The sequence below is a fragment of the Colletes gigas genome, unplaced genomic scaffold (assembly GCF_013123115.1).
Source record: "Colletes gigas isolate AHSC1104 unplaced genomic scaffold, ASM1312311v1 Colletes_gigas_Sc00013, whole genome shotgun sequence".
NCBI lineage: Eukaryota > Metazoa > Arthropoda > Insecta > Hymenoptera > Colletidae > Colletes > Colletes gigas.
Window position 1 is genome coordinate 5,866,205 of NW_025106642.1, and position 27,585 is coordinate 5,893,789.

The 27,585-nt window shown below is 39.1% G+C and overlaps 3 protein-coding genes across 3 annotated transcripts in view; 2 read left to right on the plus strand and 1 right to left on the minus strand.

The window, feature by feature from the left end:
• LOC122399523 (putative transcription factor SOX-15) overlaps positions 1 to 21,693 on the plus strand; it is a 71,214-nt gene extending 49,521 nt beyond the window's left edge. Inside the window, exons 5-9 of the mRNA XM_043400261.1 lie at positions 11,702 to 11,924; positions 12,346 to 12,542; positions 13,143 to 13,357; positions 13,893 to 14,196; positions 14,833 to 21,693. Of these exons, the coding sequence (XP_043256196.1) occupies positions 11,702 to 11,924; positions 12,346 to 12,542; positions 13,143 to 13,357; positions 13,893 to 14,196; positions 14,833 to 15,377 (1,484 nt within the window). The 3' untranslated portion in view covers positions 15,378 to 21,693. The remainder of the gene's footprint in view (positions 1 to 11,701; positions 11,925 to 12,345; positions 12,543 to 13,142; positions 13,358 to 13,892; positions 14,197 to 14,832) is intronic.
• A 20-nt stretch (positions 21,694 to 21,713) lies between these two features.
• LOC122399524 (out at first protein) lies at positions 21,714 to 23,877 on the minus strand. The gene is made up of 4 exons (XM_043400263.1): positions 23,647 to 23,877; positions 23,325 to 23,438; positions 22,927 to 23,245; positions 21,714 to 22,514 (listed from the first exon to the last, which is right to left on the minus strand). The coding sequence occupies exons 1-4, from the start codon at positions 23,740 to 23,742 to the stop codon at positions 22,204 to 22,206; spliced, it is 840 nt and encodes a 279-aa protein (XP_043256198.1). The 5' UTR covers positions 23,743 to 23,877; the 3' UTR covers positions 21,714 to 22,203.
• A 1,074-nt stretch (positions 23,878 to 24,951) lies between these two features.
• On the plus strand, positions 24,952 to 27,387 carry LOC122399389 (another transcription unit protein). The gene is made up of 7 exons (XM_043400043.1): positions 24,952 to 25,080; positions 25,203 to 25,497; positions 25,589 to 25,704; positions 25,783 to 26,177; positions 26,255 to 26,845; positions 26,925 to 27,129; positions 27,218 to 27,387. The coding sequence occupies exons 1-7, from the start codon at positions 25,035 to 25,037 to the stop codon at positions 27,385 to 27,387; spliced, it is 1,818 nt and encodes a 605-aa protein (XP_043255978.1). The 5' UTR covers positions 24,952 to 25,034.
• Positions 27,388 to 27,585: the final 198 nt, after the last annotated feature.

Genomic DNA, 27,585 nt, shown 5'->3' on the forward strand with positions numbered 1-27,585 from the left:
GGCAGGATAAAGAAACATAGAAGCCGGCTGGATGGACGTATATACGCGTCGACGTACACGGTCGACGTTGTGTGTATGTGTGTGTGTGTGCGTGTCTCGCGCACATAGACGAACACGAACGACCGAGGAACCGACGGGTTGGCTAAGCTAAAGCAATAATAAGCCATAAGCGCAGTCTCTGCATAGAATGCCGGGTAATGAGGTGGAGTCGAGAGCGGAGTCTGGCCGCACCCTTACCTTACTTTACCTTCTGACGACGCTGCGCTCGCGGCCGACCCACCTATCCACGGACGACGAGCACGAGGACGACTGGGGACGGGGGACGGGGAACGGGGGAACGGGTTACGACGAAGACGACCACGAAGATTACAACATCCTCCGTGTGGATTTACCTCGAGAGAGAAATAAATTATTATATTTATGAAAATACACGCGGGCCGAGGCAGCGGGATCGCGTTGCGCACGGAGGTGGGACCCCTCGAGCGCCGACGAGTCCGACTTTTGTCCCTCCTGATCGCCGGGCCGCATTGCACCACGCCTGTACAGCTCCGATCAGAAGTGACGGGTGCGATCGAACCGTTCGAATGAAAGTTTCCGGCCGGGCTCGACTCGGCTGGGTTGCGCCGATTTTGTTAGGGTTTAGCACAGGGATTAGCACGTTCCGCTTCGTCGGGCCCCAACGACTCCGCGCGCCACCATCCACGGTGAATCGCCTCTTTTCGTTCCTTCGACTTCACCACGTTCCTCTCTCTGCCATTTTCTTTTCCCCTTAATTGTTTCTCTTGTCCGATCATTGATACGTTGGGTAGTGTCAGGGATGTTCTTGCGAGATGATTCGATTCCTGAATCGATTCTAAATCGAAGCGACTAGAATCGACGCGGCATGAAATCGAACTCTGAAGAATCGATCTGTTGACGATCGATTTATGAAATATTGATGGGTTCACGTATTTTATATAAACTTATAAATCTTTATATCAAATTTGCATATTTATAATTTATATTTAAGATATGATAAATAAAACAGTTAATAATCAGCACTAGTGCGGATGAAATACTTTCAAGCACTACTATTTGCTTTGTGAGACACCAGAAATGTAAATTGTTTACAAAATTATTAAAGCAAACTAATAACGGATCATTCCACGCCAAATCGATCACTTTTTCCCCTCGATGCCTGGGATTTTGTTTGAAATTGAATATTACGTAGACCGTACGATATTAAGGGTAGTTTAAGTCATCGTTTTGCTGGTTTCGAGTTTGTTTAAAAAATACAGGCCCCTGAAGTTTACGATTTTCATGGAAATGGATTATACTTAGAAATGCTTACTTAGGAAACTATTTATCATGTTTAATTTTAAACAAAATCCCAGATATTGATGGAGAAAGTGATCAATTTGTCACAATAGAACGTGTAGAACTTGACCAAGCATTGAAATCGCTACAAAAGCATTGAGTATACTTCTGAAGATATCTGAGTTCTTTGATATTACGAATTTATATAATATTGGATTAATGTTTCAATTAATCATTCATTAATGAATAGTTCAATTGTTTAATGATATTGTAACTCGTTTGAACTATATTCCTTATTTCGAAAAATGAAGTTTTAAGTGTGATGAGTCTTCGTTCCAACTCTGAATAGTAGCCTTGGTAAGGGAAGTTCTGCGTTTGAGCGCAACAGGAAAGTAAGGGAAGGAGCCTAACTGACTCGCTAACCGCCAGTCCGCTACCCCTAATCTATAGTACTCCATACTCCTAGATTATTCAATACTGCTCCAACCACTTTAAAAAATTATTTGACACATTCTTGACCATTCACTTTCGTCTCTTTCTCCTTCATTTTATTATGTCTGTAGAACCACTTCGTAAAATATTCACCACCTGTATATTATATCGACCTTACACACACACACACACATGATTTCTGTTCATTATCAATTGACTAGTAATAATATATTTTCAATATTCGTTTATCTGACCAGAAGTTTAGTCTGATAGATGTTAAGCTTAAGTCCATTTTTCTGGGGATGGTTTGACAAAATTCCTTTGCAACAGTTTATTTGAAACTTGTGAAATTTTCATTTTTAATAAATAACGAATTTATAAATACAAATACACTGAAATTCAATGAAAAATCTAGTATTTATGATCGAGCCCGTCAACCGAGGACTCGTCATCGTTGAAATTTTAATGTAGAAAGTAGAAATGCATTTAATATTTCCGCGATGTATTCGAGGGAGTCGTACGCGTAATGATTCATTGTACGATTTGTTTGATACGACTCTTCGAGCGATAATCGTGACGCAGAGTTTTCGTGACTTGTCCCACAGCGCGGTCGTATTAAATTGTCGTACGGCGCTGTCATAAAACCTGTCATACCGCAAGTGTGACGAACGAATCGTATTTTGTTTCGTTACCTTATGTTTAACCGACTCCATTAAAGAATTTAATGCATCGTGAATCCATCTAAAAATAGAAACGAACGATTCCATCGATAGGTGGAACAACAATAACAGAAAAGAAACAGAACTAATTACACTGACAGTAGACTGCTTATTAAATTATCTATTGCCGCAAACAAACTCGGCAATGACGTTGGTATTTTTTCTTTTTAAATTAGCGACTTTCAGGAGCTATATAAAGAGTTATTGCAGGTATCTAGGAGTGGCAGAATCTGGTCCTGATCGGTGAAGCGGTTTGTCCAGTCGAGATTTTACTATTCCTTTAATTATGATCGAATCTTTAACAATTCTTTACCTGTAAACTTCACTATAAAACGGATGTTGACTTTTGGTTTATTACTATCGTTTTGTAACTTTAGAAGTCGATATCTCTCGAACGAAACGTTCTGCATGCACATTTCTAAGAGAAAATTCTCTCTCTGAAGGTCCAAAATATATCAAGTTTAACCATTTAAGGCACTGAGTTTATATCAAACTGTTCATTCCTTTCGAACATTTGTCATTGTTTAACACATTGACTGCCAACGTCACCCATATATGGGTGACATGAATTTACACTGATGAGCTGAATAAATTATTTCCCAAGATTAGATCTTAAAGAAAATAAATCTTGATAGGATACTTAAATTTTAAAGAGGCTGTAAAAATAAGTTCTACGACAAATTGTGGATATGCTAGTTTCCAAATGTCCAAAAAAAGAGTATCGTTTTCGTACACAATTTGGGGGGTTTAGTCTGGCAGTCAACCGTGTTAATCTCTTACCAGGGTGCAGGGTCCATCGATCCTTAGAGATTTCGTTTTAGTTGGTACATCAGGTGTATATTCGATAGAGAGGATTAACGAAGTTTCAGTGACAATTAAAAGAATAGTAATATCCAAACCGGAGAAACTGCTTGATCGTTGAGGGGGTCGTCCTAGATCAGGACCAGGATTTTCCACTTGAAGATAAATCGCGTAAACGATCGCCCGGTCTTCCAGCGGCTTTTAATGAAAAACCATTGTTTTGTTTCGTTAAAATTCTTGGTCGTGGCAAGTAAACGTCTACGGGACGTTCGTTACACGAACCAGTAATATCTCCTTTTTATCCGAACCACCCGGAGTGGCCGGCATTGTATTACGTGATAGAATTTTATTGGCCAGCTGGAAATAGGTTTCTCCGTAGTTTCTTGCCGCAACGTGCAGCAGAACGCGTTAGAGAAATTGACAAACGCGCGTCGCCTTCTCCCGTGAATTCCCAAGCAGATTGTTCAGAAAGTACATACGGTGTACCGTACGAGCCCTCGATGTCTCCACGGCTGAAGCGTTTTCGTCGTGCAACGTCGCTCCTTGCGGCTCGGTTGACGTGGGTACATGCATAACGCAGCACGACAATTGCAGTTTCGTACCGCGATATTTCTCACTTCGAGACATCCAAGGTAACGCAGCCAACGGACGCGATGAATGATTTTCCAGGAAGCGACTCGATGCTGCGCCCACGGCGCAATTAGGCGCGTTTCGAAAGTTATATTTATCGTTTATAGTTTTCATTTGTGTAATTGTCGGTAACACGGAGCCAATTTCCGTCGTAATTGGCCGCTGTTGGCATGACTGATGCCCAACCACGATTACCAAGACAACAGTGTTCGAAAAATTCCACCACTGCCGGGCAAATACATTTTATTAGGTCGTTTCTCATTTGGATTTTTAGGGCATCAGGAAGCCAACAGAATTCAAAATATTGGGCAACGACGACACAACACTACCGGTCGTCTCTGAGTACTGTTTTCTGATTTTGATTTTTAGGACATTAACATATATAATAATATATATTTTTGCCAATTAAAATAGGTGTGGTGCAAGTTCCCAATCGAAATTGTTAATTTATTTAACTGTTATCCTTGCTGTATATATTGTTATCACGAATGTATTTTGCACTGACAAGCAAAATATATAAGTGTTCGGATAAACGCCACGATAAAGAGCTGCAAGTAGAATATGGTCAGCATCGAGTGACTTTGCCTTACGAAGGCTGACTATAACGTCTGACCCAGTACGACTCGCATAGAAGGTCTTCTTTTCTTCGCACAATACGTTGCACTATGAAAGAGAGTCATTGTGAATATAATTTCATCGTGTGGGATCGATCTAACATAACATCATTATTAATAATTTATCCCTGTATTGCGTAAAAAAGAATCACTGTTTATAATGAAATCTTGCTTTTTTTTTATCGTAACCATCAGGTTATCGAACAAATAATGAGATTTTTCTCTTTTCAAAAAAGGGTAACATAAAATTTGCAACTGTTAATATATTAATCGCCATACTGGTAACGGGGGGGTCAACGATATTAAATTTAACAAATAATACTTTGCAAATTGTTTACATTTTATTGAAACTGAAAGCTGAATGGAAAGTGATACGATAACGAAAATGCGTGCTCGCAGGCCGCTAAAAAATATTCTGGATATTGGCTGAGGGGACGGGATCGGCCCAGAAACCCTCGCAATTACCGTCAATCAGGTTCGAGACGGATTCCACATCAGTTTCCTTGACGAGTCCGTGTCGTGTCGCGGTGCTTTCTCAGCGTCAAAGGAATCCCAGCGTCCGGTCGCCGTCATTCATGAGCTACCACGAACTCGATTACGGCTACCGAACGAAGTCAAACGCATCAGATAATCCATTAAGATCTGAGGAGCTCGAGGAGAGCTGCTGGCTGATCGCCGGGGACAGATTACTTTTCCGTCGGGCGAAACCCGGGAGCCACGAATCCGCTCGACGAGATTGTCGAGGGACCCACACGAGGGCCCCGCTCGCTTTGTCCACGTGCCCAGCCACACACCACACCGACCGTGTGTGTGCGAGGACGACTCCATACGGGGCGACTCGTAATCGACGATGATTTCGCGTTTGGTAGAAAATTAGTTTCACTTTGCAACGTAATGTAGCCACTACGATCTACTCGTAACGTTCCACCTGCAAACTTGGTATCACTCCGAGGGCAATAATCGATGCACGCTTGTAAATTCTAAATAGTTACGGTTGTTTTATAGAAATCCTCCTACAATACGGTATACTTCCTCCAAGTTTTATTCCAATATCTAAAAAACTAGCGAAAAGAGCATTTTAGAGTTTTCGCCATACTCGAATGTAAACTGGGTATATTTTTAGAAAAATTAATAGTGCAATCGACTGTATAAATTAATAATCTTTGTTGAAAGATACGAATTGAAAAATGATTATGTAGTTCGGTCGTGGTCGTTGGTCCACGTGCCCAATCCGCACGTACGCAACGTTCCGATACAACACCCGGAGACAAAGCAGAGACTTCGTATTCGCGGCGAGACGGGCAGACGCTGCGTTACGACCGTCTAATGTCTTTGTCCCGAAAAGTAACTGTCAAAGTTGATACACGCGCGTGCGCCGCAAAGCGCGTGTCGCCGTCATCGTCGTCATTGCACGCGACGTGCGTGTGCATTGTGACGAGCTCGTGCGCGCAACCCCTCCCGGGGCCCGTGTGGGTGTGCCCACGGGCGCGCTGGGCCCCGCACGCAATGAGTACTGCGGCGCGTAACCGCGTAAATGTGTTATCGTTCGCGCGTGCGCGGGCCCCAACGGAGGACAAAATCATCGCAGGGGACGGGAGAGAACGAGAGACAGACAGGCAGAGAAACAAAGAGCGTAACAGACGGAGAACGAAGCGGGATAGACAGAAAATTACAGAGAGACTCCGGGGGAGAGTAAAACTAAAAGCGAACAACGGACGCGCGTGCACGCGTCGATTCCCAAACGAATGTGCGTTTCGTTGCGCGCGCACGTGGTTCTGCGTTTCACGCGTCGGTGTACGCATGCGCGACAGCGAGTGTGTGCGGGGGCCTCACAACGACGGGCAAACACCGACACGACAGGACACGGGGCACAACACACGACGCCAACGGAGATGAGATACATCACGAGACGGGAGACGTATTATTAATGGTGACAGTGGGCGACCCAGGTTGGGCGGGGTGCACGATGCGGTCCCACCGATCCGTGGGCCCCGCTTTCGACCTCTTCCTCGCCGACTTATCCGTTCTCTCTGCGTTCCCTTCATTCTGCCCGCTGCCTATATTAACTATTATGTACTATGCAGCCGCAGTCGTATCGAGAGTAAATGAGCGGATTTTCTGCTTCGTAACGCCGATCGGGCGCGTGTTCGATTCAAATTATCGGCCACGGTATCCGTTCGGGACTTAACGGAACTCCGTCGCGTGTGGTCGAATTTTTACCGGGGGCCCTTTCGAAAGGACCAACGAAGAAAGTAGAAAGTCGGGCAACACGCGTGTAATTACTTTGAACGTTGAATAATTTAGTTAACTCAACAAAATTGACAATTTATTTCAATGTTCAAAGATCTGAAATTTTTTAAATCATGTAGCATACTAATATACGTATTAAAAAATGTATGTCAATATCGCGATTCTTATTATGAAGAACAAACCGACAATTTTTAGAGGAGAACTACTGGACGGGAAAAGTGGATTGTTACGTTGCGTAAATTGTTCTCTTAAACGATGGCCGTAGGGTCTCGCGAGGGGGTTGAAAACCGCGGGAGGCATTTCAAGTACTACCGGCGCGAAGATTTACCGCGCATTCTGCGAGCAATTAAAGCCCCGTGGCGAGACGGGGCGGCAGGGTGAAGGGGGGAGGAGAGGATGGATCCAGCGCTAACTAATTCCCGATGGTATTCTAAATGCCGTGCGAGAAGTTTCTCGCTCGATTCTGGAAATGTCACGTTCCAGGGACGGCACATCCGCGAGCGTAACGAAATTCCCGGAGTTCTCGGCGGTGCTCGGGGCCTGGCGTATCGCGAAGGGGCCCGTTTAATCGGCGATCGGGTTCGTTGAATTAGCCAGAGACAGCCAGCGTGCGTAAATCACGCGCGGAATCGTTAATTAGCCGCGCGGAACGAGCGGCGGGTTTGTGGAAAATGTCAGCTACCGAGAGGCGCGCGCGCATGCGCTTGACAAATGCAAAAAGACGTTTCGGCGCGCGCGATTCGCTCGCCAAGGTGCCGAACGGGGTAGTGGGGAGGGGGACAGAGCCAATATCGGAATCACGGGATGTAATTTGTCGCGATCTCTCTCGACGGGTCCGGTGTTAATTTATCGAGCTTCGTAGAATTCACGTGTCGCTCGAACGCCGGCAGATTAGGCCGCGCGGATAAGGCCAGCCTATTAGCGTCGGTTCAAATGAGATTTCCGAGTATGCACGGAGGCTGACCGACGTATTGTAACCCGCATGCGCTTTGCATACATTTGCGTGTCGCGTGCTTGTTTGCTCGCGCGGAAACAGGAGGAAGGTGTTTTTTTATTTCTTGACGAATGCACCGCGACGGGTGGTCGAGCTCGATTTACTTTCTAGCGTTAAGGGGCTATTGCTGTCTAGACTGTCATTTTTTATCACTTCTTTTTTTAATCATGTATCGAGATTTCGAGTCAGGAACAGAAATATTCAACGATGCACTTATTTTAAAGCATTCCTGATGTCGGAAGCGTTACTTAAAATTATTAGGGATCTTTCGTTTTAAGTATTACATGCCGGTCACCTGTGATCATCACGATAGCAAACGTGTTATGTCTTCAGAAACATCGTCGAGAAGAACAGTCTGTTCATTAACGTTCTTCATCCGTAATACATACAAACTACTGCATTAGGATGCTCCTAATTCAATAGAAGTGACACCATTTGTTGTTTAGCTGAGTTCTATTGTTTCTCTGTAAAACAACTGGGTTTCTGCTCGTTTACAAGCATATAAACGTTATCATTAGCGTGTTTCCGCGTACTTTTAACGCTTTCGCGGGTCCTGCAGGTAGAATCGAGAAAAACGTATCAGAACCAAACGTTTGGTCGAGTCATTCGTCTACACTGACGAGGATTACTGTTAAGACGGGTCGAAACAATGGCTACCTAACTAATCCAGCTAGGACTACTTATTCCCGATCTATCCTCCGGGGCTGGTTTTCACCGAAACATTGAAATTAATGAAGTCGTCTGACTAGGGCCGAGAGCAGAGTAAATTAGAGATACATGGCAACCATTAGAATACTTAACGAGGACGTCATGGTGGGAAGCAGTGCGCGGGTGTGATGATGAATCACTGCCGGGGCTAGCTCACCGTGGAGCGCGCCCAGGAATATTAAATTAAGTTTACTTATTGTTAGCCAAAAAGTTTCAGGCGCCGTCTCTTCTTTCTTCCTCTGCGGTTAAATCCCGTCTTTCCTCTCTTCGATTTTGTCCCCCCCTTATGACTTCACTCTTTCTACGAAACACACGGAAGCAAACGGAGCAGTCTGGTACCGACCCACGGTGTTCAAAAACGCCGAAAAATTGACCAAAATTTAATTTGTCTAGTCACATTTAAGATGATAATTCATCATGACAATTATATATCAACAGATAAAAACTCTTAATTTTAAAACTATCCATTTAATAGAATGTTCCATAAATTTTTAAAAATCTGCTCGATGGAATTTTTTCCAAAGCTGAGTTTGTTGTTTAACAACGAACTTGTTTAAGTTCTGAGCTCATCCATTTTGTACGTATTAATGACGTAAACATTTATGGTACCGTAATATCGAAAATAAGGTTGATTCAATTTCATACAATTTACCTGTATTTACCTTCGTCTCTTATTATAGTACGTACGATTGCATAACTTTTTCAAGTTGAATGCAGTTGTGCGTGTTTACCGATCAAAGGTCACAGATTGCACATACAGTGCCGCGCAAAAGTTTCCAAACGGGCAACTTTCTAGCTTTCTATTGGTGGGAAAATCAAGATGAATTTTAAATAATATAAAAGTAAAGTATCGATTCAATTCGCGAGCCTTCGTTCTTTAACCTATTCAGGCCTGCTGTGCATTATAATTGTGCATGGCCATAAATGTCACGTAACAACACTTAATCCTCGTTTAAGCGTCTTTGGTGACAACTCGTGACATTGGTACGGGAAAAAACATTGTTAAACTTTATTCGATCATAGAGGTATCGCAATGAAAAAAGAGGAAATCAAATTGTACAAAACGAAGATAGTCTCGACAGAATAACGTTATCGTTTAAGTTATCTAAGCAAACATTGAGAAGCTGTGATTGAACAATTTTATAATAACTAGACTGCGGATCTTTATGCAAATTCACATTTTTATTAATAGAATCAATGAAACGGAAGCTTTGTAAAGGGTTGTCTCAACCCCCAAATATAATAATTCGTATCTTACTTTATGTATTTCTTATTCTGTAGTTTTTTGAGGATTAAAATAAACATCCGCAGTCTAATAATAACTATTGTACTCTAATTTTTGCCATTTCTTCTACTGTGGAGTCTCGTTTAACGATATCGTAACAAAATGAAGAATTTCGAACGATCCTTTATAGTATTTCCGCCCACCGCCGAAAACTTTACGCGAAAAGGATCGACGGGGTCTCCTTGGAGTCGATTTCGATTCCGTGGGTGCTCGCGACAGCGTCCACCCTCTGAAGAAGCGACGAGAAGTCGCACCGCAAAAAACGTACAGACGGAGCAGCGAGGAAGAGAACTCGGGGCGACAAAAATGGACTTTCAGGGAGATAGAGGACCGACTGTATTTTTTTTCTGTCGTTTACCTTCCCTCCCCCCCCCTTCCTCTCTCTCGCCGGGGACGTTCGTTTTCTCTTATTTCCGTCCTCCCCTCCGGGCGAAGTCCTTCGGGTTAGCGTCTCCTCCGGAGTTGAAATATACAAAATGAAATATGAAATAATGGTTCGTGCCTTGTGGCTGGTTGAAGGCACGGGCGCACCCATATCTACGCCCCCATGCGCCTATGTACCTATACGGGGCCCCTTGCATGTACGGGCCGATCCCGCGTACATATGTACGCGGCACACCGTATACATCCGCCTCGCTCAAGTTTTTCGTTCTTGTCGTGAACATCTTACGTTCGTATTAACCCTTATCCCTGCTTAATGATATTCCGGCCTACCATCCCGGGTATATTGAACGCAACTAAGGCAGATTCCACCGTCTCGTCTCCCGGCACGGCCAAGCCCCTCCTGTAATTCGTATCTACGCTTCCTCCCCCGTTCGCCGTTTTTCCGATTCCATCGACCACCGACGGGCAATTAGGGGCCCCGAGTCTCGCTCGATGAATTAAGAGTATCGTCAACCGTGAATCGTGCTCGCGAAATCTACCTTTCGTCGATACGTCGGCCACAGTCGCCAGAAATCGCGGAAAACTGATCAGAAAATACGATCGTTTCCGTGCACGTATCGTACAGTGTGCCCCCTTTTGTACAGAGCTTGAACTCAAACGATTTTTTCGCTTTTCTCGATATTTCGAAAAAACAATTGATCCTGCCAAGATGTATTTATTGTTGAATAATAAAACGTGTTGTATATGAGAAGCATTTTCTTTTCGAATGTACAAACGAAAGTTTAAGACGACTGGGGTGTCGAACCACTGATTTATTCCATGCATTACATACATATTTACAACTAGCCTTATCTATACGTGCATTATTTAGGTGGATGCAATTAGTTTCTCAAAATAATATACTTATAAATTCTTTATTCTATGCTCTTAACGTGTTATTAATACAGTTTGCATTACTTTTCACGCTGCTTCTGAATTCAGGAACCACGGTAAGCATCTTTGCAACTAAAGGCGAAAACTTTATGGTTACGAACGATCAAACGTTCAAAGTATCCTTCTTAGATGATATGAATAATATATGAAAATATTCCAGTACCTTTTCCGTAAAATAACTACCATTGTGCAGATTTTCGTTTTTTTTTAAATATCTTAGCTCATGATATAACCAAACTTATATATATTAAAAATATCTTTCTCGATTTCGGATAACCTGTTCACAAAATATTATCCACGCAGTGTACGTAAAAACTGTTGTTCGTTGGTCAACAAAAACTGCGTAATCGGTAGATATTATGCGTTGGAAAAATTCGTAAATATAGCTAAATATATCCACAAAACCTGGAATCAATCGCTCTTTAATTCGCAAAAAAAAAAAATTACAGATATCTTTTTTTCGTGCCTGTAAGGTAGAATGGCCCCTCAATTTTCTAAGTAGTTTCCGGTCGTTGCGGGACACCCTGTGTGCAGTTGAGCGGCTACGACCGTAACCGTTGCCTGGATTTTTGTCCCTCGAAAACCGTGTAACGTCGGGTGGTTCAAAAAATAGCGAACAGCACGGACGGTAACGGACAGACCGCGTGTATTTCAGGAAAGAAATGGCGAGGGTTGACCCCGCAGGACAGAAGGCCATACGTCGAGGAAGCGGAGAGGCTGAGGGTCATACACATGCAGGAACATCCGAACTACAAGTACAGGCCACGGCGCAGGAAACACGCGAAACGGGCCCCGGGGGCACCGTCCTCACCTCCGTCCGCAACCAACACCGTCGGCAATAGGTCCAACCCCGCCGGTGCGACGATTCATCATTCCATGTAAGTCGATATCTTCTCTCCTCGGTTCGTGTCGATTTTTCAAGATCAACCGACCACGGTCGGCGAATTAATCGCTGGGGCGCAAGGCAATACGCCACGGATCGTGGATCCGACCAACGCGATACACAGCTTAACCCTTAGACGACCAGCTTGACCTTTTTTTTCCACGCAAAATACTCGACGATATTTATAACAAATCTCAAAAGAGAATCCAAGAGTCTGCTTAGCAGATACAGATACAGGGTTCTCCAATGGGGGGCGAGAAAACTGTATTAAAGGAACACAATTTTCATCTCATCAGGAATCAAGTTTACTAGAAAGCTTTGTTTCAACAATTTCACGAGCCTCCCTATTTACACCAATCTGTATTTTCTGTTTCTTTGATACGGTAAACAGGTCATTGTCGTTTTGTCCGTTTAAGGTCCAAGATGGACAATTACCAAGGCATTCCTCAAATCCCATGGGGCGGCCATTCCCCGATCTCGTCCCTGTACCATCATCAGCAGCAGCAGAGTATCCAGGAGTACAAATCGGAGAACAATTCCCTGTACGGTAGCCCTTATACGCCTATCATTCACACACCGGACATATCTCCAGTTGCTAGTCCAGAGCCTGATGGTGAGACCTTGTACTCGCAATAATTAACATTCTGGAAATTGTTAAGCTGACCAAAGAATCGTTTGGAGAAATTCACCATTCGCGTATCGTGTTTGCGATTGCATCGTGAACGTATTAACGCATCGTTGATCGACTATTATCTCTTTAGTGTTTCTTTATTTTTCATTTGTTTCAAAACTCACGAAAACAGCAGTTCCCTATAGTATCAATCAATCTTTATTTCCACGTAATTTACACACATGGTAGATGTCTTATTAAAGTATTCTTGAATCGTCTTTGGACCCAAAACTTCGTCGTATCTATTAAAATAAAATCTAAACAAATGACACCTTCTTGATCCTACGATTACCGTCATATTGATCCAATCATCGTATTGATGCTTCATTTATTTCACGCGAATGAACGCTAAGATGAACGATGTGCCAGTAGCAAAAGATCAGTCGACAAGTGTCCGATCAACAATGCGTTAACGAACGACTTTTTACGCCCGTCCAGAGATTCGATCGATGTATTTGGTAAAAGTGATTCGATCGTTATCGGTGTTTACGTTGCCGGAGAAATATGTTTCGCTGGAATTACCGAGGGATTAATCTTGATCAGGTGACGGAACGCATTTGCCATCCAACCAAAACCCAGATCCCGAACGAGATCTGATGGAGGGTACGTCGAAGCAGCACGGCGAAATGAACGAGCAAACGAAACGGTATACCTTTATGAGCGATAATCAGCTGCACACAGGTCATGCTGGTGGTACTAGCATATCGTCGTGTCAGAATTCTGGTGCTTACACGGACACTCTGACTTATAAAAAATCGGTGAGTAATTTCTGTCTTCGGACGAAGGAACACTGCTTTTCTACTCCTCGCGCTTCCCATTCCGCGTCGATCGTTTGCTCGATAAGGCATAAGCAAATTTACTGAAATTTTTCGGATTTGTCCGAGGGTTTATTGAAAGCTACTGCACATTTATTGCTATTATTGTTGAGTCCATACACATGTAAAATGTCGAATAGTATAGGGGAATTATCCTTGTTGCAAACCGTTTTTTATTGAGAAGGATTTTCATTGAGAAGAAGCGCTTATTGTGGATACTTTGCTATCATGCCCCATGATGGTAATTGACACTTGATAGATTAAAATTAGATTTCTAGATAGTAATAAAAAAATTATTGAGAATCTGCACCTATAATGTAAACCAGATAGCTAAATCTGCAAATGTGCAAAGTTTTAACAAAATCGGTAACCCAAAGGCCTTGCCCCCTCGTCGTTAGAGAGGACGTCTTCGAGTTAATTTGCAACGTTCCAATGTGATTGCAGTTCCAGATGAAAATTTGTTAAATTGTGTTTTCAGGTGAGCTACTTAAATTTTGAAAGGCAGCCGTCCAGCATAGCAGCGGTGGGCATAGCGAACGGTATGATGGTATCGTGTAACAAACTGCGCTCCGGATTCGAAAACGTTGGCTCTGTCACGGGCACTTTTTATCCACCAGTCGCATCCCCGCACGATCAATCGTTGCAGCACTACACGAGCACTCAGTCCTCGAAGAATGCCAACTATTCGATGCAGTCCTCCGTCGAGGGTAACTATAATCCTGTCCAGTGTGCCAATCGACAGCAGTCCATGGGGATTCGCGGAGCCGCCGAAGGTTGTTCCGGTAATGTTTCATTCATTTTTACTTACGTTGGAATGTTACACTTGGACGGATTCCAGCGACCGGAGGATATGCGCCTCGAGCAATCCTGTTTACCTTTTTCAATTTCGTTTTTCTTTCCTCTCGTTGCTCGCGCTCGACCCTCCCCGCTTATGTTTCAATATCTGAACTTTTCACCAAGTAGAATATTTCTAAGACATAAAACAGCTCTGTTCGATATGACTCTTTCAACCTACTCGATGAAACGATAAAATTGAATTATTTTTCATTTTCAGTATCTCACCAAACACACGGTAATAATTTTTCTTTCTGTTGGCAGATTCTAGGGCCCAAAATAAGACGAAAATCAAGAATACTAATTTGTTGATTGAGGCTTCGTTAAAAAGTTATTAACATTTAAAATCTCGCGCGCGCAGCTGTTCGCAGATAGCCGCTCTACAGGCGGATCTTTAAATATTAATAACTTTTAAACGAAGCCTCAATTAACAAATTACTATTCTTGATTTTCGTCTTATTTTGACCTCTAGAATCTCCCATTAAATGTTTTCCTTATTCGAACTTATGAAGGAATAATCAAAAATAAAATAAATGGCCCTCGGAGTCGCGTAATTACGAGTCCCCTTGCCCAATTGGTTGCAGGTGTGTCGCATCGGTACCAAATGACTCACCACCAGGAGTACCAGACGGAGACCGGCGGTACGGGTCAGCAGCATCCTATATTGGGTCACATGGATCCAGGAATGACCGCCGAGGAGGAGCAACAACAGACGCTACAGCTGGAGAAATATTTCAAGTACGCTCACCCCAGCAGCGTGGGTCACAGTAGCCTGTCGTCGCAGAATATGCTCGACAGCAATCACAATTACGCTAGTGATCTGCGTTATTACGCCCCGCAGCAGTCACAGATGGACATGTCGAACTCTCAGTGCATCGTCGACGATCAGAGCAAAGACGGTCGTTGCTCGAACGTCGGTATCGGCCATACGATGGAACAGTACCACCAGGGCATGGACGTCGCGAAGTATTCCGAGCACCCGTCCCAGCAGCAACAGCAGCAACAGCACCAGCAGCAACAGCAACAGTCGCAGCAGCAATCTCAGAGCATGGAGCACGTGTCGAAACCGGACGACGATTTCAGTGTAATACTTGCCGACGTGCGCAAGACATGTTACAGTGTTACCTAGTGTTCCCATAGACATTTTTTTGTTCTTTTTGATACGGGAGACTTATCTTATAGCTGTAGTACCAAGAACCGTAGGTATATAGCGTTTACAAAGAATCCGGTGCTTATACACATTTTTATACTCCGTACACACACTTTCCAGTGCTGATCGTTCTTAACCGTAGTTTTGCGTTAGAGGATGACCCATCCGACTTTATCGTTGGGAACGTATAGGAGGTCCTAGTGATCATGATATAAGCGGAGAGAGGAATAAATTTAATATACATAGTCTTTGAAACAGTCGACTTTAAACGTAAGTATACCACTTGGATATCAGACTAAGTAGAAATAACGAGTAATGGACGGACCAGGAATCGTACAGTAGCTGGATTTTAGAATCGTTTCGAATTGCTTCGAATCTTATTGTGTGTCGCAAAACAGTGATTCTTAAAAAAAGTCTTAAAAATCTTGATCGCCTTGAAAATTTTATTTCCCATTTTCGACTTATTTTTTTTACCCCTTCCTGGTTGTACCATGATTAGTGGGACATCCTGTATACGTTAAGTGATTCAAAAGTTTTCTCTCCTGGTATCATTATCTAGAATAAAAATATTTTAAATAATTTTGAACAAATAACTCTTGTTGAAAACGTTATTTTGAAATATTAAAAATAGAACAAATATTTGAAGCGATAGAGTTAGATGATTCATCCTGTTTGTTATATTTTGGATAGAAGGAGCGGAGTGAGATTCTCGAAACACATTTATTCAACGATACGTAAAATGACACGAGAAACCATCAAATATCTCTTTCGTAATTCGTTACAAAAAATATACAGAAATTGTTTCTACGAGCTCACTGTGCTTTTTCCTCCGAATATAATTCGAGTAGCGATAATTCAGTAGAAAATCGAATCTCTCCGAAGACGTCCATGCGCAAAATACTTCCCGAAACTAGTACGAAAAGTAGAACTCGTGATAAATAGTAGCGATGTGCCAGTATACGACATTGTCATTTTTGTTTGCAAATGGAAAAGGAAATGATACACAGGTGAAAATTGAATGGTTCTAGTCCAATTTCCTGTAGTTTAACGTTTTCTGCGAGTGAGACGATACACCTATTTTTTGATTCGTTTTGTCATTTTTAGCGTAAAAGTATTAAAGTAGGGGTGTCGAAACATGTGTACTTTATTTGAAAATACATCACAGCTTCGACTTCAGCTACGTGGAAGCCGTGAATACTCGTGCAAACTCGTACAGGTTGTTCACCAATTCATGCTACAAATAATCTAGACGCGTAACAGATGTATTTATTAATATTTATTAAACATTACTATATTTAGCAAATTTTTAAGTAATCCACAAAATTGATCAAGTGTAACATTTTTTGAAAACGTAGAAATTATTTGAACCTTGAACTAGGGTAGTTCTGAATTAAAAAAATCCCCCGTAAGATTAATTTTGTTAATTATATTTGTTTTAGGTAACAAGATAGAAATAAATCAGGGAATTCTAAACGATACAAAAATGTTTATATGTTTAGAAAAACTACCATAATCCCGACCTAATCTCAATCTAAATAACAAACAGAAACCGAAATATTTCGTGTACTCGCACACCGCTAAATATCATCATCTGTTTTCGAACGTTCCGTTAAAATTTTTTCACACGCAGTACGTTTACTTAATTTATATCATAGTTATCGTTACTTTCAGCAACGGAATCGCTGAAACTCACGACATTATTGTTGAACTATTTTTTTTATCCTCCTATGCACTCACGGTACCGCATGGCACTGTATATTTAGAACATACCAGTATATCTCACTGCGAAAATAGATCGAACATATTTCCGTAGCAAATTAAACGTATCAATTTCTCTTAGCGATCGATCCTACGGCAGGCTACTTAAAAGATGGTGTTCCGTTCTATTTGTCGACATCTTGAATAAGAACAATCCATCATTTAGCACTGAGACCGTGACATTTAGTCATCTTATTTATAACATTCATGAAAAATATATGTACATGAAATGGAAAATTAAATATATATATACACAGTTTTGTGATAGTTTAACAGTTAGACGACGGGTGGAAAAATGTTGCCATTCAAAATGGCCGCGCGAACTCATAAAACCGCGTTCACCGAAATTGCAATTCTCGCATTATCGAACGTTCGTTTATTGAAATTTCAAACAAGTCACGAATAGTATATATACATATACAAATAACATAATTCATGTCAGGATATTTATTACGTTCAAAAGTAAAAAAACCGGGTCAATGGCTGTATTTTATAAGTTTTGACTTTAAAATCATTGATTAAAAATTTATGGAAAACTGTGCGTTGAATATGTCGGCGTAAAATTGAATGGCCACTCAAGGCCATCGGAGTTGCTATCCCCGTCACTTTATTCGATCAACCTGTTGCTGTCTATGATTTCGAACTACGATTCCACGTCCCGTCGACTAAATGTTAAGAAACTCGCGTGAAAAAAAAGAAGTACTTATCGAAAAAAATTGTTACACCCAGTAACGAAGATATTATCGAAGTACCTTGTTTCCAATAATCGTACATTAAGTTTTTCTCGTTGACCATCACATGTGTATAAGCACGATCTCTTACTTTTCCTCTGTTCAGCCGACTGAATTGAAATTCGCTGTAAATGTAGCATAAATAGCAAGAACGAATTTTTTACTCGCGCAGGCTTTCTACTTCCGTTACTCTTAACTATCTCTATGTAGCATATGATTATACGTAGCGTGGCAATAAACGTGGATATTTTATTATCGTTCGATATTGAATTTGAATATTTTATAAGCGATGGAATCTTAGGTAAGTGTAATGAAACGCTGAGAAGTACTAAATTATTTTATAATTACTGTATCGTACTTAATAGAAACAATTATCAACATTCATTTATGTATCCCCGTGTATTTCTCGACCATTCCGATCGGATTTCTGTTCAATTTGTTATATTTAAGTTGATTAATTTTAATTTGTCATGGTGCACCCAGCTGTGGGCCCCATACGAGGAACGAGTGATTCGCGTTTGACATATTATATGTTATTTAAGGTTACGAACGTTTACGCATGCGTCGAACGCAAATTACACACGATTATTATTTATTCATTCTTTTTATTAAATATATATAAAAAATATGTGTATAAGTTACAATGTCATGTGTAAAGTTGAAATCATATACGGTGAGTTACATCAAGTTCTGATTCGGTGTGTCGATAGAAAACATTTTAATTGCTAGAGCATACTCTCCATTTCCTCCTTTATTGTATAATTCCCAATCGCCTTACCCTTCCCCCCTCCCTCCCCTTCCCATATACAAAACAAAAAATTTCCGCAACAATGTTTACAAGTTACCTTGGTTAATCAGTACATTTGTTATGTGAGAGAGGACTAACATTGAGTGAGTGACTCTTTCAAACAGGAACAGTTGTTTGAAATATTTCTCTTTGGACCATGTTAGAATTAGTATTTATACCCTCATTATTCATGTGTGTATTCCTTATGTTTTAAACATGCACATTGATGACACATATAATTTGTTGGACACGACTTTAGCTATTGGAACAATGAGAATGGGGCATGGGAGTCTTAATCAAAAGATTGCGTCCAACATAGTCCTTCTATCTATTTTCGAGGAGTGGAGAAAAGCCCAGGCGCCATGTTGCCTTATTTTTATATATCAACTTATTTTTCTGGCTACCATTGTAACCCTTAAAACGTAATCTTTTGATTAATATCACCCTCTCCCTACTTTCTTATTGACCCAGTAATTAAAGCGGAGTCATTTATTGGAAGTGCTAACGACAATATTTCAAATATTTTGCAATTTACCTATGGTTTGTTTGGTAACTATACAGTGTGTTCTGCCACCTCTGGGAAAAATTTCAATGGTAGATTCTAAAGACCAAAATGAGACGAAAATCAAGAATACCAATTCGTTGATTGAAGCTTCGTTAAAAAGATATTAATGTTTAAAGTTAGAGAGTCACTATCGCGCGTACGCACAGGCGGAACTTTAAACGTTAATAACATTTTAACGAAGCCTCGATCAACAAATTGGTATTCTTGATTTTCGTCTTATTTTGCCCTCTAGAATCTCCCGTTAAAATTTTTCCCATAGGTGGCCGGAACACTCTGTATGTATATGTATTCATATACGTATATACACATGTACAAATTTATATTGCTATTCGCAAACTTAACTCGTTACGGTCCATGTACAAAATTACTCTGTCGAGTCACGTCGTACTATCTTATTCGTGTACGCGTTTAACAAAGTTTGTGACAAACATTGAGTCATTTTCGCTTCTTCAATAAATACGGTTATTAGGTGGTAACAAATATACGTATATCGAGCCAGTAACATCGTCGAATAATACTTAGCACTTACACGGTACAAATTTCATAGGTATCAGATTACAGACGTAAGTATGTGCAATTCATCTTTCTTATACTCGAAGATTCATTAGATACGATTTATATTCGTGTGGAAGCGCGGAGAACTACTTCGTGTGTGCATATATAATACGTATATTATTAAATTGGACAGATATTGCAGTCTTGTTTGTAGCGATTTACTATGAAATGTATACTGTCGTTTCTCTTTTTTAAATGCAAAGCAATTTCTTTTTTTTTTTATACAAATAGCAAACTCTTTATACAAATTGATAATTTCACTTGCAGAAATATTGCAAATCTTATACTACCGACTGTACACGATTCGATTCGACTGGAGCCCTTATATACAAACCTAATTTAATTATGTGCCTTCTTTGATCGTTTGTATTTACAGCAGGTCGCAAAAATATTCGAACACTTACAATCGCGAAATTTTAATAAAATACAAAGGATTACGATAGCAAAATTTTAAGGAACGCAGCAATTATTTATGTAACATAAAGATCTTATAGTTCATGTTTGTAATAAATGTTTCAGAATTGACTATACATGTTGACACATCATTCGCAAATATTGTTAATATAATTTTTACGTCTTATTGTGTTCATAATATTTTGAACGATAATTATCTCAAAATTTTCGAAATCCCGCCCAAGACGGGAGTATCGAGATCTCGATCGATCCCATCCGATCCCGTCCGACTTTTACCGAACCCGAAATCTCGAGATCCAGCACACAGCTAGTAACAGTTTATTTCATACACTTTGCTTAATTCACGTTTTTAATCGTAACTATTTGAATACTTTTGCGACCAAGTATACGTTACCACGCGCGTCTTACACTATATACAATTAAAACTCGACTTACACATATAAATAATAACTTTACAAGTCATGTATAAAATATTCATTACAGACACATATAATGCATTCTGGCATTGCACATGAGTAAATTAGACGCAGACGTCTTTACACGGAAGTTTAAATGGATTATTTGTAACCGATTGGTTGTTCTTACTGCGTACACGCGAATATTTAATGTCAGCCAATGCCAATTGTACCTGACAGCTGTAAGCAGTAAGAAAAGACAATGGTTTTCAAGCTCATCAAGAGGCCCGAACGTCCTCGAACGACTATACGTAGATCCTTTATTGATGAATTATTATTTCGAGACAATATAGAGTAAAAGTTGGATATATGCCCGAAAACTTTTACTGTACATACGTGTAATTCCTTTCATTAGTAATTTTAAGATATATTGTGCATATTGTGTACTACATTAGGAATGATTAGCTTCTTGATAAATACACTAAAAGATCCAACTTGGGAATAATAACAGGATAAAGAGTTAATTAAAACTTGCATATTATAAGATATGATATAAGTCTTTCGGGGTGTAGTTTCTTTCTTTTTTTTTTCTAAGTTTTTCTTCGTTCGTTATACTTTTTTTTTTATAACAAAGTATGTGAATTATTATGCTAGTAAAATACAAATATTGCTGTTACAAATGTATCCATTCGGTTGAAGTCTATAAAAGTGAGAATATGTCTAAAAATTTTATAACAGTCGGCTTGAAATTGTCCAACTTATTCTAGTTTTGTAATTTTTTTTTTTTTTTTTCTTTTTTGAAAGTATGCAGTGAAAAAAATTAAAATTTGCATTAACAAATAATGGAAAATATGTTACTATGTTAAATAGGAAACCATTGCTCGTGAATCATTTCAAGCAAAAGTTTTCATATGTTTTGCTAAAAGTGAGCACTGCAAGTAGTGCACAATTATTAAAATAATTTTTATGTACATATGTAATAAGTTTAAAAATTTGATGAGATCAATGATAATTTATCAAATGTACATAAGTAACAAAAATACCCTTTACAGTAATTCTTTACTTTTATAGATATTGGAACATTGATATTAGATAAATGCAATTCCCCAAATAAAAAAAGAGAAAATTTCATTGAATATGACTGTACACGATTTTTGTTGACGTAAAAATGGTAAGTTATTCTGCAGAAAATAGTTACAGATTTTTATACTTCGAACGGATATTCTTCGAAATGGCACCCGTAGTTGATCGATATGAAATTTGGAAGGATGTCAAATGTAAAATTTTATCTTCGAGAATTAAGTAATTTCATAGCCGACTCTATTACCAGCCTAGCTAAACGAGAAACAGTAAAACCGCGAGTCTGATTTTGCTTTTGATAGAAATAGTACGCAAAAATCGGACTCTCACTCGACGAAATAAAAAACAGCCAAACTTAATCTAATTTGATTGATTTAAAATTTTATATTTAGCATCCACCACCTAGCCTCTCCAAATTTCATGTCAATCGGCCGCGGGTATCATTCGAACGAAGAACCCTTTGAACAACCTAACCCTTCTTTTTAAATCAAAATCTACATATCTACATAGTCCTTATGTGTCATTCGTCCCACAAACAATTTTGTTTCATTTTAGAATAATATGAGAATATAAAACATTTTTTACAAGTTTTAATACCACATTTATAAGGGGTGGCTACTTTTTTACCATCACCTTTGCTCTTGCAGAATTTTAAACCGCACGGATACCACCCAATACATAACTCTAATGAACATGTGCATGGTGCCCACATATTAGATGTGTCAGAACATCTTGTCACAAATAATGATCTCGAATCATTTGTACTTTGTTGTGTTATGGAGTTTGTGCTAAAGTTGTACACAGCCGCCATAAGTGAAAGTTCAGAGGAGCCTAATGAATTGAGAATAACATTTTACATACGATCTCGGAATTTAAAAAAAAAAACTAATATCACAGAGCATTGCACTATTCCGCAAACAACGGCCATTTTAAAACTTATTAGAATCAGTAAACTAAAATATGCTTGGAACAATGTATGACATTAACACTTGGCTGACACTTGGCTTGTACTGTTCGCATATTACTTTTCCAAATCACTATACATATTGTCCCATATTTGATGATACAGGTAACTCAATGCCTGCGGATTATTTCACTCGTGGTGATACTATAATACAGTAGTGCCCACATAAGTGACCACGCTCGGGACCGACCGCGGTCATTTATGTGGGCAAAAATGCGGTCAGTTATGTGGGCACTACTGTATTAGGTTTCCCAATGCAAATGAATTAATGCAACTTACCAGGTCTTTGAATCCACTGTTTTATGTCCTCGTTTCTAGTATAAGCAGATCCTGCAGCTTCCCCACAAAGGCTTGCAATGTGTTTAGAAATATCTTTTGATTCGGACACGTCCAAGAATAGGTCCATGGTATAATTTACATGACCCTTATCTTCTTCTGCTACACGAACAGTGCCTGGATTTTTTTGTCGCAATTTAGACATTGCATCGGAGGATATAAAATCCACTTTGAAAAAGTGATTCACAAAGCACAAAACTTGATACTGGTTTTGGCCGCGTTCTTCCTCGCCGAGAACCAAAGCTTTTATAATCTGTACTTCCTATAGAGAAATTTTAAATATGATTTAAATATGTATAAAACATATTAACAAGACAATTGATTTTAAAACAAATAGTTACATTTTTGAAGTCAATAAGCTGTGTCACCAGAGTACCATCTGAGCATTGAAATTCTAAAGTAATTACATCTTCCGTAACATTGGATGAAATTGTTTCCAATAGGATATCACCACCCTATAAAACGGGAAAAAACAAATGACGTACAATTATTCGTTCTTAAATGCTTATATTGTAAATTCTACTTTTCTTTTTAGGTTAATGTGATTAACTAGTTCGGTAAAAAAATATATCATTTAATGTTTTACAAAGAATTATTTTCACAACTACATTTATTTCGATTAACAAAATTATTGATGACAAAACGAATCGCATAAGTTTGTACCTGATTTTTGACATTTATGAGCAAGTGAGTCGTACAAACACCGTACAAATATTGCAATAAGAAGCAGATTGAGAATAATTCGTTGAGTTTCTTCATTGTTGCATGTTGTAACTGCGTCTAATGCAGTATCGATAACCGTTGCAATTAACTTTGATGATTCGACATTTATTTGATTGATAAATACTTTAAATATAACCTATTCGTAAGAATATTCTACTCCACACTCCATCGCTGTCGGACACGGTCAACGTACCTACACATTCAGACCTTAAAGACATCGATGATGGGCTATTTAGATTAGCAGACGAATCGCTTAAATTTGAATTTTATTTTTTAATATTTTAACATGTTTATTGCCACTTCAAACTTATATTGATTCTTTAATAATACTTTGAACGAACGAACTCTAATATTTGTAGTATAATAATAAAATAACATGTATAAATAAAACTTAGCACTATTTAATATTACAACTCAATAGTTTGAACAATTTTTAACAATATGTAGCATATGAATGTAGCATATGGAGAATTTTAAAATTCTCCAAAATATACGCATGGAATTTCAGGGCAACATTTTTAACCTCACATTTTCGGAAAAGAATTTTTTTCTCGAAAGTGCCTAGGATTTCGGGGGTATGTCTGTTGACCAAAAATGATTGTAATTGACCCCCGCAACCGAAAATAATTTTTTCAGAAAGATTTGAAATATTTTAATTTTCCCCGAAAAATTTGTCTACCTATTCGAATTTTTTTCTCGAAAGTGCGTAGGATTTCGGGGGTATGTCTGTTGACCAAAAATGATTATAATTGACCCCCGCAACCGAAAATAATTTTTTCAGAAAGATTTGAAATATTTTAATTTTCGCCGAAAAATTTGTCTACCTATTCGAATTTTTTTCTCGAAAGTGCCTAGGATTTCGGGGGTATGTCTATTAACCAAAAATGATTGTGGCTGACCCCCGCAACTGAAAATAATTTTTTTTTAACGATTTGAAATTTCAATTTCGCCGAAAAATTTCAGCACCTACTCGAACGTTTTTTTCGAAAGGGCATAGGATTTCGGCAGTATGTACGTTCTCCAAAAATGATTGTAATTGAGCAGCTCAATTATTACATGGCTCGTGCGGAAGGATATGTTCCCTACCAGTCTACCACTCTGTTAGACGTTAAGGAAGTTCGTCGTTACTAGTGTCGCCGTCGATGCACTCAATTATGCCAAATCTGGCCACACTGCTAGCTAGTGATTGGACTACATTTACCAACCATTTCTATACGTTGATTAGACTGACCTATCTTTCAACCTATTGACTTTATGATACAGTTCGAAATATGTAATAGTTTAAGATTTTATTTTTAAATGTTAATTTTTCTTTAAGAAAACAAAAAATGTCGCCAATAAGAAAAAACTTACGTGATTCCAGTGGCGATTCAGGTAAAAAGAATACCACTGTTAATTCAATAATAATATTTTCTATGCATCATAAAATTGTTTAATTAGATTAATAAGTTGTGCTTTTTTATTGTCTCGAAAATAATATTCATATAAATTCTTAGGTTCAGAATCAGACAATCAGTCAGCATCCTCTAGATCAAGTTATAGCAATACTTCTAGATCTAGTAGTCAATCTATAGAAGAACAAGTAAACTTCAGACATAATTCCAAAAGTCCATCTCCAACTAAATCAGGTTCCAGACATTCAAGCGTTGGATCTGTACGAAGTGAAAAGTCTGGTTCTCGGAGGTCCAGAAGCGGTACTCCAAAATCAATTGTATCGAATAATAGCGATTCGCAAAGATCAAGATCATGTTCTCCGCAAGAGAGGACGTCAGAAAGTCCAAAATCTACAGGGTTAGTAATTAATTTATAATCTTACATTGTTAATTTATATCTAGAAAGTGGCAATTCAATATTTTCAAATAATTTATATTAATATTTTCAGAATGGTAAATTCTCCTGGTAATGCAAGAACCGAACCTACAGATTCTGAACAGAAACCAGACAGCTCTGAAGAAAATAAGGATGATAATGAATCTGAAAAATCATTAAAAACAAGAGGTTCGATAACTAGAAAAACTATTAATCAGTTGTCATTTTGAAAATAAAACGTATATTAATCTCTTTATTATGTTACAGGTAGTACAAAATCTAATGATAGTGATAGAGAAGGAAGTCCGGTTCAAAAAGAAGATAATAGTGGCTCTGCTTCAGAACCAGAAGATTTAGTTAAAAGAGCAAAGCCGTTAATAGACTCTGATTCAGAAAGTGAAACAGCAGAAAAAGAAGCTGTAGCCCCAACAGCGGATGCTCTTTTTGGAGATGCTAGTGACATTAGTACGGATGATGAAAAAGACAAGGATGAAGAAAGAAAAGAGAAGAGCCGTAGTAGAAGTAGAAGTAAAAGTAAAAGCAGAAGTAGAAGTAGAAGCAGAAGCAGAAGCAAAAGTAGAAGTAGAAGCAGAAGTAGGAGTAGGAGCATAGGCAGATCTGACAGTGGTGGGGAAGGTCCTAATCAGGCAGTCATAGAAGATGTATGTATAGAATATATTGGTTAAAAATTTATTAAAAGATGTAAATTTTAATTCATTGATTGTTCGATTAATTTTAGGATGTAGATAAGGAAAAGGAAGAAGAGCCTGAACCTCCGCCGGAAACTAGAATCGATGTTGAAATTCCGAAAATTACAACTGATTTGGGTCGTGAAATACATTTCGTGAAGCTTCCAAACTTCCTTTCGGTAGAAACACGGCCATTTGATACGGAGACATATGAAGATGAGATTGATGAAGAGGAAACTTTAGATGAAGAAGGTCGAGCTAGATTAAAGTTGAAAGTTGAGAATACTCTTCGTTGGAAAGAAATTTTTGATGAACAGGGTAAAGTTGCCAAGGAAAGCAATGCCAGATTTGTAAAATGGTCTGATGGCAGCATGTCTTTACACTTGGGTTCCGAAATCTTTGATGTATACAAGCAGCCGCTTCAAGGTGATCACAACCATCTGTACATCCGTCAAGGAACAGGTCTTCAGGGTCAAGCAGTATTTAGGACTAAGTTGACATTCCGTCCACATTCTACAGAATCCTTCACTCATAGAAAGATGACAATGTCGCTCGCAGATAGATCGCAAAAGACTTCTGGTATAAAAGTATTGTCGCAAGTAGGAACCAATCCAGATCAAAATAGATATGAAATGATCAAAGTGAGTCATGTTTAATCGATTTAATTTTTTCTTTAATAAGATAAATTCATTTTAATGCTAAAATCATTATGACTTTTAGAAAGAAGAGGAGAAATTACGTATGGCGATGAGAGTTCAAAGTAAGACAAAAAAGAGTGCTACAGGCAGTAGAAGTGCTACGAGATCTGTTGGTGGATATGGCGGTGATGCTTATCATGATGATGGTTCGGATGATGAAGGTGCCATTTCCCTTGCAGCAATTAAGAATAAGTATAAAAAGGGAATAATAAGTGCTCCTGTTAAAGGTAAATTATATGTAACAAACACGAATAAAGCAAACAAAGTATTTTACATAAATAATTCAAGAGTATACAAGTGCTTTTATATTTTTAGCATCAAACATATATTCATCGGACGAGGAAGGTTCAGATTTTGAAACTCTCCGAACGAAGAAAAACACTAAAGGAAGGGTTCTTAAAGAGTCGGATGAGGAATCAAATTCCGGAAGTGTTTCAGAAAGCGGAAGAGAAGATGACAATCAAGGCGATAATATTAGCGATTAAAATATCAGTTTTTTATTAAGATAAGTTGTTTTTGTAATATAAACAAATAAATTAATTTCTTTTCTGAAATATTAACAATCGGCTTGAAAATTCTCGAAATCGATACGTGTCTCTATGAATTAATTAAATTCAATCAATAATACGTAATTGCATGAAGTGGTTTTAATTTCGTTTAAATGGTGTTGGATTTCACGCGTA